Source organism: Chanodichthys erythropterus, chromosome 24 (genome assembly GCF_024489055.1).
Source record: "Chanodichthys erythropterus isolate Z2021 chromosome 24, ASM2448905v1, whole genome shotgun sequence".
NCBI lineage: Eukaryota > Metazoa > Chordata > Actinopteri > Cypriniformes > Xenocyprididae > Chanodichthys > Chanodichthys erythropterus.
In genome coordinates, this window is record NC_090244.1 from 10824965 (window position 1) to 10840556 (window position 15592).

Consider the following 15592-nt stretch of genomic DNA (forward strand, 5'->3'; position numbering starts at 1 on the left):
AAATTTACTGATTAGAACATGCTAAATTAGTGGGAAAATTGAAATGTATGAAGAAGGTATTAGTCTGATGTTGCATTAAACATTGAAATACTGTGAAAATATTAGTCGCATAAATGTAATAATTAGAATACAAAAAAAAAATGAAGGCAAAGACGATCTAAACATTTATTGTGTTTTGATAAAAAATAATGTTTATTGTGTAATTGTATTGTGCATTATAAACTTTAAAATAGTATTTTACTTGCATGCCACTGGGCTATTGACATGAACAAACCAGCCTCAGTTTGATAAAAATTAGAACCTTATTTTGTACGATCAATGGGGGGAACAGAATTCGACAGCAAAAAATGGCAGAATTCGATGGCAAATATACAGCTGTCGAAATCCGTTCCCCTCCCCGATGTGATGAGAGATGTTGATGGAGTGACTTAAAAGATGCTGATTCGATCCTCTGTGTGGATGGACTTTAACCAGAATAGCTTTGGTAAATATTATAACCACATTATGGAAGAAACAGAGAGCCGAGTGCTGTATAAGAACATTTATTTATAATACACAAAAAATAACATTGTTTGACAAAATATATCAGATGTCTCACAGTCACATAATAATATAGCGCAAAAACTCGGACTGATGTAAACTATAAACTATATGGTACTGCATTTTTTTTCTTAGCGGAATATAAAAGACCATCAGTTGAAGGTGTTATATGCTAACAGATAACCATCATTATACATGTAAAGTCTCCTATCAACAGGATTGTAGTTGAGATTGGCTATTCCAGCAGAAACCTTCTCAAAAGGCAAAGAAAGAGTGTTTATCTCTTGGCCAGTGGTTGTATCAAAGGCATAAAACACCTCTTCTTGGTAAGTGCTAACAAAGCGTGTAGCGTACAGGACCCCGCACACCATAAACGTGCTGGTGACAGACCTCTTAAAGAGATGTGTCTTCCAGGTATGTGTGATATTGAGCTCCAGCGGATCTAAGCGGCTCACAACAATGTTGCCGTGATTCTCCTCTGTAGCATATATCACCCACACAGCGTCTTGATCAGCTTCCAGGTCGATGTCTGTCCAGTCACGGCAGCTGTAGTAGCAGAAAGGGAACTTGTTGTCGATTCCGGCACCATCTAGTTTGACACGCTTGGTTGATTGTGATGTAATGTTGAAGCTGCAGATCTCAGCAGTGTCGTAGCACTGGTAATATACGGTATTGTCGTACAGTATAGTGCCAGAGCCCTGAACGGCATTTTTGTCACTGTAGGATGATGCTATCGGTTCATCTTTGTAGTTCTTGCTGGACATGAAGTCTTCATGTGAGTTGTACACCCTGATTGTGTTCCCATGCTTGTGTCCACTCACCAGACAATGTTCCCAATAAAGGTTATTGGTTAGTAGGGCATCACGACCCCAGGCACCAGAAATATAGGACTTGCTGATAGAATTGAGCTTGGTGACCCTTGGAGAACTTATTCTGGTCATGATACGCTGATGACAAGTGCCTGCAAGTAATTGTAGTTACACATTTTAAGATTTTTCATAGTTTTTTAGAAACTTTTTGAACTTCATAATTCAGAAAATTTAAAGTTCCTATATTGTATAACTCACAAATAATCAGTAATGTACTTACTTCTGAAATCATTTGGTATGGTTTTGCAAGTCTGTGCACGGTTGTTGAGGTCTTGTAACCTCTTCTTCATGGTCTCTAGGTTGAAGAAATCATCTTTGTACATCCTTTGGATATCATTTTTTGCCTTATTTAACTGAGAACAACACAGATGTATCATAAAACTTTCACATTTACTATTATTTATATTGTTTAAATAGTTCTATCAGTTCTGATCACTAAAGAAAAGAGTTATTAGAAAAGAACATTTGTTTGTATTCATGTTGCCATGTCTACCTCACTTAACAGGTTATGTGTCTCATTGTTGGGGTTCTCCATGTGTGCTTCATTGACAATTTGATGGATTTCCTCAAGTTCCTGGTTCAGCTGTCGCAGGTGAAGGGCGTTGTACAGTCCACTTGTGCGAAGGTAATTAAATGCTTTCAGACGGGCTGTGGTGTTCTGAAGATTGGCTCCCATCAACGGCAGTTCTGCATCTGTGTTCCTCAACTGGAAGTAGTTAATTGATATAATTCAAGATTCTTCTCAATTTAAATGAACAACATCTAAAAATCAATGCAGTGTAGTTGCAACTGCAAACAAGGAAGCTTAACTAATACCTTACCTTTTCCTCGAATTCATTCAGATTCTCCTCACAGGTCTGGACCTCTTTTGTGACTTCCACAAACTGTACAGCAGGGAAGGTCCAGATAGAGCTGTTTATTTTGCACAAACATGAATCTGTCTTCTGTAGACCTGGAACTCTCTGAGCTTCAACGGTCGCCTTATGTACAAACACAATTAGATTACTACATACATACATTCTCTCGTATTTTTTACATATTTTTTTAGAGATGTTGTCAGCTAATTCAAGACAACAAAGAGAAAACTTACAATAACTGTGAGGAGCAGCAGGTTGACGAACATGTTGACAGAATGGGCTGAAAGACTAAAGATCTGCTTTAAACCACATACAAACACTAATATGTTGCAATTATGTTATGCAAGTTATACAAATTTGCCGTTTTGGGGATCTGTTGAAGAGGATGTGAAAATTGCATGTATGGCTGATATCAGAAATTCAGGAAGAAATTTGGTTAAAAAAAACTTCATCCACCAAAAAAAAAAAAAATCAACCACAAGTTCCCCCTAAATATTTTTACAACCCCATCTGTTTTATCAATGCAAAAATGTTTACTGCAACTGCTGATAAAAAAGCTCAACAAAAGTCAAGGGTCAAGAGCTCAACTAAAGCAAACACTGATCTAAAACTGAGCAAACAGGCAGCAAGTAAACAATTCTTAAATTTTTACTTTGCCAAAGGCCAAATAGTGATGGCTAGATGACTGGGTCAGATCATCTTCAAAACGGCTTGTGGGGTGTCCCCATTATGCAATGGTTAGTATCTAAAAAAAAAAAAAAAAAAAAGTGCTACATCGCTGCATGTGGGGAACAAAGCCTGTCTGGTCTGATCACACAGAAGAGCTATAGCTCAAAATTATGAAAAATAAACTGGATGATCTTGAAAACTGGATGATTCACAGGCTGATTCTTGATCTCTGTGTGTTTAAATAAAACTTGTTGTTTTTTTTTAAATCAGAGCTTTAAAAAAAAAGATATATTTTTCTATTGTTTTCTGCTGTAGAATCACAGTGCTGCAGTAATCAATAATGTAAATTTAGCTAAGATTGGGCTCTAAATGAGTTCAGTGATTCAGATCAAATAATGATTATGTGAAAACATAACCAACACCACCTGATCATCTTTTAACTTTATTTGTCTGGTTGGTTTTAATACAGTTACAACTGCCCATCATCAGGCGTTATCAGGTGTCATCAGGTGTCAGCTGTAATCATCAGGTGTCTTCAATAATGGTCAATCATCACTCAATTAAACACTTATTTATCTCATTAATGCTTCAGTGGGTGGAATAAAAATATGGCAGGAATTTTACTCTCTGACCCCTGGACTTCCCACCTCTGCATGCGACCAATTCCAAGCAACATCAATCTTAATAAAACTATTAATTTTGTATATAATCATTTGTATATTCTATATAATTGTTAATGAGGGCTGGAAGTAAAAAATGCAAAATAAACAGTATTTGATAATAATTGATAAATAATTGAGTGATGATTGACTGTTATTGAAGATACCTGATGTTCACTTCACTTAAATCACTTAATTATCTCATTAATGCTTCAGTGGGTGGAATAAAAATATGGCAGGACTTTTACTTTCTGACCCCTGGACTTTCCACTTCTGCTTTTGTTAGTCAATTGAGCTCTAAGGCCGTGTGTCCACCAGTGTTTTTAGCCAGCTGAAAACGCTAGGCGCTCTGCTTAAAACGCCCGTCTGTGAGCGCTTGAAAGCGCTTCTGCAGCGCAGCGGGTTTTTTTTTTCCGTTGAGACGCTTTGTTGCTATGATACGGAATATCCGTGGCACTATTACTTATAACTGATTTTGCAGGTAATTTGTTTCAGACTAAAAATGTTGACACAATGTGGAATTACTTGCTATGTATGTTCGGAGACCAGCAATATTAATTTCTCATCCATTTTGTTTCGTTCTCTGTTTGTTGATGTTGCCGTACAGCAAGAATGTTGTGTCAGTTGGTCTGTGTTGTATTTGTCCCGCCCCTCCTTCACTCTGATTGGACGGCTGGCTAAAAAGTGACAGTGATGAGCGCAGCGTTTTACTCAAAGTTGAACATTCTTCAACTCGAGGCGCCTCGTTACGCTCCTGGCGTTTAAAAAACGCGGCGTTCCAATTGCAAACAATTGAAAAAGTACGCTAGCAGCTGGAAAAAACGCTTTGGTGGACACACGGCCTAATTTTCAATTCAATTCTTTGACAAGGGCAGCAGGGACATTCTGAGAACTTTTCCAAATAAAATATGTTTCCATAAACGTTCAGAGAATGTCCTGAATGTTCTGTGAAGGTCTGCCAAATAATGTTCCCCAACCCTTAAAAGATCTCCACATGGTGACCATCTTTTTAGTCATGCAAATTTGCAGTTTGGGGTTGTCTTTTGAAGAGGATGTGAAAATTGAACATATGGCTAATTTCAGAAATTCAGGAAGAAATTCAGTTGAGAAACTTCATCCATAAAAATATTCAACCACAAGTTCCCCCCCTATAAATGTCCAACCTCCGTTCATCAATTTTTTCTTCTTTTTTCTTTCTTTTTTCTTTTCAGATGCGGATATAATTCAGGCCCTAATACTGAAAAAGACACAAGAATAATAGGCCTATATTTTGGAAAGGAGCAGCATGTCCCTCTGAAATAGCAGAGACTAGGGGCAGCATGTCCCTTACAGGATAACGATGGCAGCAAAGGGGTGCTCTTCTGTTATAAGCAGAGAAATGTGGCATGCCCCTTTAATTGCAGTTAACCGAATGAGCTTAAGCACTTAAGCACAAAAAAGGATGTTGCCAATACCAAAAACCTTAAGCAACAAGCATGTTGCCCATAACAACCAAAAGCTTAAAGCAACAAGCATGTTGTTGATAATAACCAAAAAAGCCTAGGCAACAAGCATTTTGCCAATACGCGGATAAACAAGCAATGAGGATAAAAGCAAAAGTTTACTTAAGGCTGGCCTACAATTAAAGTTTTTTAAAATATTACAGGCAAATTTCACAAGAATCGAAAATTACATCATGCTTAGTAAAGTTCTGGTGGGGCCCGGATGGGTGTCACCTGAGCTGTCTAAATGGGGCCCAGACATTTTTGTCCATGGTTTCCATGGAGGCCCCACATGGGTTAGCCCAGATGAAACGAACACTGCTCAGTGTGCACACTACAGGCTGTTAAATGTAACACAGAAACATGCTGGAGTTAATGAGATAATACGATGATAACAAGCAGAATCACCAAAAGACAGAGAAACAACAAGAACTACAACTTCAGCCACAGCCTTCAATGAAATCAACTGAAGACATTAAATCTCTCAAGATCTGATTAAACAAACAGCATTAACAGCTTCACTTATTACTAACCAGATTGACTTTATTTCTGATATACATCTAGAAAAGTTGTTATTGACAATTACCAGAGGTTTAGATGTTGATGATTTGTTGAAAATAAGTTTGTTTTGATGTCACCGTGATCGAGGTCAGCGCTTACTTCAGTTAGGCAGTTTGACTCTTGACAGTGTTTCTCTGGCTGTTCGTTAAGACAAGAGAAACAAGAGACAATGTGGTAAGCTTCTAGATGATAAGAATGTTATCATTATTTAAGGTCTTAATTCACTGATCTAATGACTGAGCTTTGTATGAGCCAAATGTGTTTAACTTTCTGCTTGATCTCTTCTAGAATTACAATAAAAAAATTTTAACCAGAAAATTTGAAAAACACATTGCTTACTAAACACTTAAAACCTCCTGCAATATTTATTGCCACACAGACATCAAGAATCAGCGTATGAATCTGAATTTTGTTTTTTTGTTATATATATAAAACACTGAATTTTGGGTAATATTTGTAATTTTCGAGAAAATAGCCTACAGGAATATACTGTGAGTTAACAATGCTCAAAGTCGACACTTAGAGGCTGTGTTCTAAATCACACCCTATACCCTCATTCACTATTTCCTACATTAGTTCACTAATATAGTCCACTTTACAGAGTGAGTGAATGAAAAGAAGTGAGTGAATTCAGAAACTTTATGAACACCTGATAAGCAGAATCACTGAAAGACAAACAAGACCAGAAAAATGACACGAGCAGAAACACAAGAACTACAACTGACTTCAGTGTCAAACCAGTTTGACATTATTTTTTTTCATACATGTACAGAAGTTCTTGTTGAGAATTAATAGATGTTGATGTTTTATTGAAAATAAAAATGTATTGAAGTTTGCAGTCACCATCGTGGTGACAAGTGTCTGCTTTAGTTGTGCTCTTGACTCTTTTCCATTAGTTTTTCTGGCTGCTGTAACAGTGTTTATAAAACATGTTTTTTATGGCAGTCCCCAAAAACTTGTACTGTTCAACCCTCTTGATGCTTACTCCATTAATGCAAAATGTAATTTAACAGTTACAAACAGATAGTTAAAAAACAGTTATGTACTGGCAACACTGTTGCCAGTAGTTTACTGTAAAATTGAGTTTTGTGGGTCACCATTGTGCTGAAGAGTAGAGCCTGTACTTTGGTTCAAGAGACAATCAAGAGACATTGGTCATATGCTGCATGTTGTTTTATTTAACAAATGGTGATTGTGTAATTGCTGGTGCAGTCTTTTTGTTTAAAATGTTTGTATTGAACTCTAAAGAAATAAGTTCCAAGTAATGTTATGCTCATATTATTAGTATATAATAAAAATTAGTTTGTACATTTAAATGGCACTCTGACAATTTGAGGTCTTTGGACTTAGTGCATGGTATCTTTACAGTAACATACTGTAGATTACAGTAAATAACTGGCAACAGTGTTGCCAGTATTTTACTGTAAAAAAGCCCGGCAAGGTCTAACAGTTTTCTATTCTGTCGGGATTAGTTACATAATGTTGTGAGTTTAATAGGCTACATGCTTATTCATCTCAAGAAATGACATCCCACATTCAAGCATATTATAACTAATCCTGACAGATTAATATGAAATTAGGACAATTTATTTCCAATACCATGCCGTATACAACATACATTAAGCACAGTCTTTGCATTAAGCAACAAAGGAGTGTGTATTAGCAATATACTACTAATGGGTTTGTTAATACTGTGCATATTTACAGTTTTTTAAGAGGATGACGATAGGAGCATATGTGAGTGAATGAGATTAAATATCACTGAGAGGTGACAGAAGTGTTGTTATTTACTATAAATATATCCAGAAACATATACTCGTTTAGGTTGCGAGCAGTTCTGCTTCTTATTCAGAAGATCAGGGGCCTGATGTATAAACGTTGCGTACGCACAAAATGGGCATAGAAATATGCGTACGCATTTTTCCACGCACATATCGGGATTTATAAAAAATAAACTTGGCGTAAATAAGTGCGCACCGTAAGGATGCTCTTGACCGTGCGTACGCACTCTTTTAGAAGAGTATGTGTTTTGGCGACACCAACTGGCCCAAATAGCAATAACTATTTAAAATGAAAAACTTCTAAATTATCCTATTACATCACCCAATAAATCAAATTGCATCAACCTGAATTATCATTATCAGCATTCTTAACCAGGTGCAAATACTTTGAATTTACCAATTTTTTTTTTAATGAATGGGCTATAAAAAGGTATGTGCGTATATAACATATCATCATAATGGATGCTCCCACTCAGGGGAGACAAAAGTGATATGAATTGAGATAGTAGATGTGCTACTTTCAATCACTTTTCCAGTGACACGCTGTTTTAATGGCGCTGGAAGCACAATAATTCCTCTTTAAACTAAACTGCAGATGTTATGACAAAATATTTTTTCGAGAATGACGATCAGTGATGCACACTTAACTTAGATATTATGGAAGACACTGCTGGATTCGGTGGTCGAACGGTCCGTTGTCCAGTTTGAATAGGTCCAATAATATCTTACTGTACAACCACAGCTGCAGGAGGTGTTCGTGTGAAGGATCTTCAAATAATTACCATTTGAAGGATATAATTTGAGGAAAACGGTAAGATTTGCATGTTTTCTTTTAAAAATACTGTCAGTGACGCGCCAGACAATTGTATTTACACTGCAATAAATAAGTGCCTATAAATAATAGCCTATAAACTTCCTAAAAGATATGTTCACCTTATCAGCAAAACTGCATAAATTTGCATAAATACTATCTGGCCAGTGGAAATGAATGAATCAACTATCCTAAAACCTTTATCTGAAGTATTTTATACAATTTTGTTTTATGGATATTTTGATATATTTATTCTAAAACAAAGAGGATATTGGATTATCTTTATCAACATAATGTGTGGCACAAATTGCATTTATAGTCCATATCTAATATTTTCCAATGTCTTGTACCTTTGACGGTGTCAACCGTGGATGTCACGTGGATGAGAACGTGTATGGAAATGATATGCAGATGAGGTTATGCATAGTAAAACTAGGCGTCGTAAGCTCCATATATGGTGATGTTGGGGAGGAGACGGGGTGGAGATGCACGTACACACAATCTTCCGCTGACTGGGATTTATAAAGGGATTTGTGCGCAGGATCTGGCGTACGCATGGTTTTATAAATCAGATTTTTTTTTGTGCGTACGCAGAATCTAGCTTTTGCGCGTACGTACACTTTTAGGACGAAATCTACGCAAAGTTTTATAAATGAGGCCCCAGGTCTGTGTGAGAAGGGAACCATCTGTCTTGCCTGCACTTGGTGATGGACCCCAGCCATAAGCTGCATAGCTTATTAGGGTGTCCATTATCCACAGTGTCAGAAATAATATCTGCGCTTATGCGCATGTTAATGTTGAATACTTACATAGGTAGGCGTGTGTATGTGCGTGCATATACAGTGGGTATGGAAAGTATTCAGACCCCCTTAAATTTTTCACTCTTTGTTATATTGCAGCCATTTGCTAAAATCATTTAAGTTCAGTTTTTTCCTCATTAATGTACACACAGCACCCCATATGGACAGAAAAACACAGAATTGTTGACATTTTTGCAGATTTATTAAAAATGCGTGGTAATGAAACACCCCAACAGGAAAAAGAGCAGAAAAAGAAGAGATGATCTATACACAAGAGTTTGCTAGTAGCTTATATGCTAAGTTTTGATTAATGTTTGTACACAAATAAAAATACAGTTTCGAAGGATGCATTACTCTTATCTGTATAACCACAAATTAAAGTATTTTAAGTTGTTTCCATCGTTATAATGAGACAAAATTATTTGTTGTGCCGATTTATGTTGTGGAAGTCTCACTACAGTCCAGTAATGAAATATGCGTGTCCTGGAAATGGGAAGCTTCAGGTACCACTTGAGTCATCTCCTTTTGGAAAGGAGAAGTAGGTTTCTGTGTAGTTACACCGCTAACCAATACACACAGCAAGATGGATTTCAGTAATTCTAATTTTATGAATGTGCTGATGTCTGCATAAAATGTATGATGAACTGGGGATGTGACATTTTTTAGGGGGGAACTTGTGGTTGAATAGTGTTTGATTTTTTTATTTTGATTTTTTTGGTGGATGAACTTTCTCAATTTCTTCTTGAATTTCTGAAATTAGCCATATGCGCAATTTTCACATCCTCTTTAACGGACCACTCAAACGGGGAAAAAAATTGCTTCAGCCCATTCGGCTATCACGTTTGTCCACCTGCTGCTCTTTACAGTCATTTAACTTTTCTCTTTTTGTCTTGAACTAACTCACAAATTTCCACAATTCTGACAACATCTCTAACAACATCTTGATCATTTTTAAATCATTATACAACAATTATTCAGACTCACACAGACATCAAGATTCAGCATATGAACCTCAATAATGGTGACAACATTTTCAGATAAACAGATTAACTCAAGAGGTGGGAAGTCCAGGGGTCAGAGAGTAAAAGTCCTGCCATATTTTTATTCCACCCACTGAAGCATTAATGAGATAAATAAGTGTTTAATTGAGTGATTATTGACCATTATTGAAGACACCTGATGATAACAAGCAGAATCACCAAAGGAGAAAATCACTATTTTTTAAGTTACCATCATCGAGGTCAGGGTTTGATTTAGTTGAGCTCTTGACCCTTTGATATTTGAATATTTGATATTTATCTGCTTATCCCCAGTGCATCTAAGATATAGGTGATTTTTTTTCTTCAGTCGAATGCAAATTATGATTTTTAACTGCAACCGCTGCCGTCTGTCAGTCAAATAATAGCAGTGATTGGGAACTTGAACAATAAGAGTCGAAAAAACTTCCATAGACAAATCCAAATTAAACCCTGCGGCTCGTGACGGCACATTGATGTCCTAAGACACGAAACGATCGGTTTGTGCGAGAAACCGAACAGTATTTATATAATTTTTTACCTCTAATACACCACTATGTCCAACTTCGTTCAGCTTCCTGCTAGTGAGGTCTGATCGCGCTCTGACAACGGAAGTGATGTCTCGCGCTCATTGAAGTATATGGGCGAGACATCACTTCCGTCATCACAACGCGTTTTTTGACCTCACTAACAGGAAGCTGAACGAAGTTGGACATAGTGGTTTATTAGAGGTAAAAATTATATAAATAATGTTCGGTTTCTCGCACAAACCGATCGTTTCGTGTCTTAGGACATTAATGTGTCGTCACGAGCCGCAGGTTTTAATTTTGATTTGTCTAAGCAAGTTTTATTTACTGTTATAGTTGAAGTTCCCATCTACTGCTATTATTTGACTGACAGACGGCAGCGGTTGCAGTTAAAAATCATAATTTGCGTTCGACTGAAGAAAAAAAGTCCTCTACATCTTGGATGCACTGGGGGTAAGCAGATCAAATTTTCATTTTTGGGTGAACTATCCCTTTAAAACCAACCAGACAAGTTAAAAGATGGTCAGGTGGTGTTGGTCATGTCTGTGTGTTTTTTGTTTTTTTTTTGGTGGTAAGGATAACTGCCCCACTGAAGCAGCGTTAACGATAATGAGATAATTAAGTGATTTAAGTGAAGTTAACATCAGGTATCTTCAATAACAGTCAATCATCACTCAATTATTTATCAATTATTATCAAATACTGTTTATTTTGCATTTTTTACTTCCGGCCCTCATTAACAATTATATAGAATTTATAAATGATTACATACAAAATTAATAGTTTTATTAAGATTGATGTGGCTTGGAATTGGTCACATGTGCTTGGAAAAAAAATTCAGAAAATCGACTTTCCTAATTGTGCATGCATTGTGTGCATATATATATATATATGATATGAACTATAATTTTTGTCATTCATATATAGGATTAAATTAGTTCATATCATGTCTCATTCAAAGTATTTACAAAATTTGTAAATGAACTTCCTTTTTTTGTAATTTTTCTCATGTCAGCACTATTGGCTCAGTGACCAATCCTCTGTTTTTTGGCTTTAAATGTCTCCTTCTGTGATGCGAAACTGCTTTTCATAATCAAGGCTATCAGGATCCTAATCTTTCCCATCTCAAACATGAGTCAGTCAAACATATTCGGTTTGATGGTCCTCATTCCTCTAATTTTATCACAGGTAAAATTAAACTGTCCTTTTATTAGAATTATTATTTTTTACATTGTTTCTGACACTATTTTCAAAAAAGTGTTTATCAAATGTATTTATATATCATAAGGTGTAATTTTGCTTGTATGTTGGAATTACTTATGCTGTTATTTCATCTCCACAGTCAGCGAGAGGGAAGGACTGTGTGTGTGAGCTGCAAAATTCTGATCCTGCTTTCCCTGAGAATAAACTCAAGAACGTTGAGTTCACTGCTTTACAATGCACTGGGAACATCACTTCAGAAAAGGTAGAAAACTATCAGACATTGTGCAGCCTACAGATGCCATATAATTCTGTACAATATGTTATTGAAGCAAAACTTTTTCTTTTTCAAATGTGTGCAGATGACAGAGATTGACAGCCTTGTTTTGGGTCTACAACACCGTATCTGGCAGCTTCTGGATAACGTGTCCATGCTGGAAAAAGAAGACAATGGAAATCTGTACGCAGCCGTGTCTCTACGCATTATTGAATTGGAGTTAGCGGAGATTCAAGACCTTCTGGATAAACTCAACAGGACCACCAACAATTACAAGCAGCTTAGTGTAGAGGCTGCTGCAGAGGTGAATTTATCTACACCACAGAACTTTTACATTTATAGAATAATTTCATGTATACTGTAAAACCTGTAAAATACTGTAAAACAGTTGTTCTAACTAATCTTTTTTAGTAAACTTTACTTAATGTCCAAGAATTTGTTGAACTTACTTAAAACAATTTAGTACTATTTACTGTTTGCATGCTATGCTTTGTTACTCAGAAAACCCAAGTAAAAATTACTTGACTGGTTTGAGTACCGTTTCGTCGGGGGCGGGGCAAAAGGTATTTACTCATTTTCTTAAAGTGATCTTGAATGTTAAATTATCAGTACAACTAAACGTTTGGGATAACATCACGCAAGTTGACCATAAATTCATGTTGATTTCCTGAAATTTCTTCTCACCATTTTAATTATTAGCATTTCCTTTGGTTGCGCACTTGGAACTTCAATTATATTAATATACTCTCTTCCAGTTGTTACCCATTGATTTCCAAATGGAAAATTACCGTTATTTGTGGTTTCAAAAAAAAAAGACATATTAAATAGATTGCATTTAAAAAGAACTAACGTTTATTTAGCACTAAACCAATAATTAATTTAGACTCTATATAGAATTTTGATTTATTAGATTATAAATAAGTCACACACAGACATCAACATTCAGTATGCAAAACACAACAATTGTTATTTTTTTTATTTTTTATTAATAAGACCATTACAGTTTTATTTGTTGTCTTTGATGGGGTAGTACTGACACAAGACAGCAAATAAAATTGTAAAATAAAGCAATTACTTTATTTGTGCCGCAATGCACTCTACACTTGCACAATACACTTCCTCGGATCACAGATAGAATTAAGTTGACAAAACTGGTTTAAAGGTGCTAAAGAGGATGTTTTGTTTTATACATTTTTGCAATATTACTTTTAACTGTCTTTACTAACTGATAAAAGACTATTTATTAGGTGCACTGAAAGGAATAATATTAATATACATCATCTGTGCACGAGGTAGGGCCTTTAAAACATCAGCCAATCATTTACGTGATCATCGCGTAAACGATTGGCCCTCTGTCTTGTCAATCACTGCCATGACGTTCCGTGCGCGGCTGCGCGCTCCAGTAACTTTCCACACTCCACAGGCGCCGCATGCAATGTTTTTGTCAGGAGACAGGAGTAACAACTGCAGATTATGAGTTACCTGCGGTGAGTCCGACATAATGAATCCACTAACACGACACAGCGAATGCCGGTGGTAAACACTCGTGTTCCAAAGCTTACTTAATTTAATTAAGGCAACTAGTTTGCACAATTGAATTAAGTAAACTGAACAAATTTGTTTTTACAGTGTAATGTGTTTATTGCTAAGAGTGAAAATAATTCCTTACCAAAATGTATAATGAAGTATCCCAAATATATAACATTAATGTAAAATAAATAAATAATTACGTTTAAATACAATGTATTTCAATGGATTATTAATATTTCATTTAATTTCTTTATTTTATTTATTGTTTTTATTATTTTCTGCAGTGCTTTGCAATATGTACACATTTATGTCATGCCAAGAAAAAAACTATTTGTATTATTACACTCTAATAAATGCTGGGTTAAAAACAACCCAAGTATGGTTGAAAATGGACAAACCCAGTTGTTTTAACCCAACTGTTGGGTTAAATGTTTGCCCAACCTGCTGGGTAGTTTTATTTAACCCAACTATTGTTTGAAAATGACTATATGGCTGACTTAAAATGATTCTAAAATGAAATTAAAATGTTTATTTAGTAAACATATTAATAAATGTTAATTTTCAAGATATTTTGGGTTCATTTTAAGTAAGTAATACTGTATTTTTTAAACAATAGTTGAGTTAAGTAAAACTACCCAGCAGGTTGGGCAAACATTTAACCCAACTACTGGGTTAAAACAACCCAATCGCTGGGTTTGTCCATTTTCAACCCAACTTGGGTTGTTTTTAACCCAGCATTTTTTAGAGAGTAGTATAGTATTTTTACGTTTCATGTCCTCAATTCCTCAATACTATTTTCCTGGGACATTTTGTGAATTAACTGGCCATCCTGCCACGCTGGGATAGGCTGCAGAGGATAAAGTGATTTGGAGAATGGATGGATGGATTTTGTGAATTATGTGCACTTTGCTAATTCTTATTTAATCCCTCATTCCTACAGCTTCAGGATATGAAGGAAAAGATGGTGGAGCTGGAGAAGTTTGACCACACGCAGGTGATGGTGAGAGAGCGTGAAAACCAGCGTATAAAGAGCAACCTGGGACGCTGCGCAGATGTGCTCAGTAGTACATCACCAGCCCCTACACTTTCCCCTGGTACATATAAACTAGTTTATCATTATTATGTAGCCACAGCTAAAGCGTTAACGTATTACACTTACATTTTTGCTTTATTTTTATTTTTAGGCCACTGTGGTCTGGGTCGTATTGTCAATGTGGTGGGACCTAGAACGTATTCCCTCACTGTGTATGGAACTTCTTATCCTTACGGTGCTTGGGGTCGAGATGCAAATCCTGCTCCAGGAGACGAGAACAAGTACTGGCTGGTGGTGCTGTCAAGCAGTAATGTACATGGCCACTATGTCCGCCAGTTCAATAGTATGGGTACTTTTATATTAGGTATAGGAGCAACAGATACATATATATCAAGCTCCAACCCCACAACAAACACAATTCAGGGCCCTAACATGGTCATGTACGGCAACGCGCTCTACTATAACTGTTACAACACATACTCCGTATGTCAGTTCAACATGACGACTCAGTCTGTCAGTACTGTGGCTTTACCTAATGATGCAGGTTACAACAACATGTTTCCTTTCGCACACCTCGGCACCACATACAGTTATACAGATATGGATTTTGCCACAGACGAATCAGGCATCTATGTTATATACGCGTCCACAAGCAACTTCGGAAATGTGATTATCAGTAAACTTGAGACTAGCAACCCGCCTGCTTTGAACCAAACATGGTCCACTTCTCTTCACAAAAGGACCGTCACAAACACCTTCATGGTGTGTGGTGTGCTTTATTCTACTCGTTACCTGGATACAGAAAGAGAAGAGATTTTTTACTCTTATGACACCAAAACCAATGAAGAGCGATATGATTTGAAAATTAATATTAAGAAGATGCAGACTAATATTGAGTTTCTAAACTATGACCCCAGAGATCATCTGCTGTATGTCTACAGTGATGCCTACATTCTAACTTATGAGCTCATCTTTCAGTAA

The 15592-nt window shown here is 36.3% G+C and overlaps 2 protein-coding genes across 2 annotated transcripts; one reads left to right on the forward strand and one right to left on the reverse strand.

The window, feature by feature from the left end:
* Positions 1 to 536: 536 nt before the first annotated feature.
* Positions 537 to 2602, reverse strand: LOC137015334 (olfactomedin-like). The gene is made up of 5 exons (XM_067380230.1): positions 2500 to 2602; positions 2231 to 2389; positions 1903 to 2115; positions 1630 to 1762; positions 537 to 1501 (listed from the first exon to the last, which is right to left on the reverse strand). Exons 1-5 carry the CDS (start codon positions 2530 to 2532, stop codon positions 693 to 695), a joined length of 1347 nt encoding a protein of 448 aa, XP_067236331.1. The 5' UTR covers positions 2533 to 2602; the 3' UTR covers positions 537 to 692.
* A 9078-nt stretch (positions 2603 to 11680) lies between these two features.
* LOC137015517 (olfactomedin-4-like) lies at positions 11681 to 15592 on the forward strand. Its single transcript, XM_067380531.1, has 5 exons — positions 11681 to 11759; positions 11914 to 12036; positions 12134 to 12352; positions 14519 to 14672; positions 14763 to 15592. Exons 1-5 carry the CDS (start codon positions 11703 to 11705, stop codon positions 15590 to 15592), a joined length of 1383 nt encoding a protein of 460 aa, XP_067236632.1. The 5' UTR covers positions 11681 to 11702.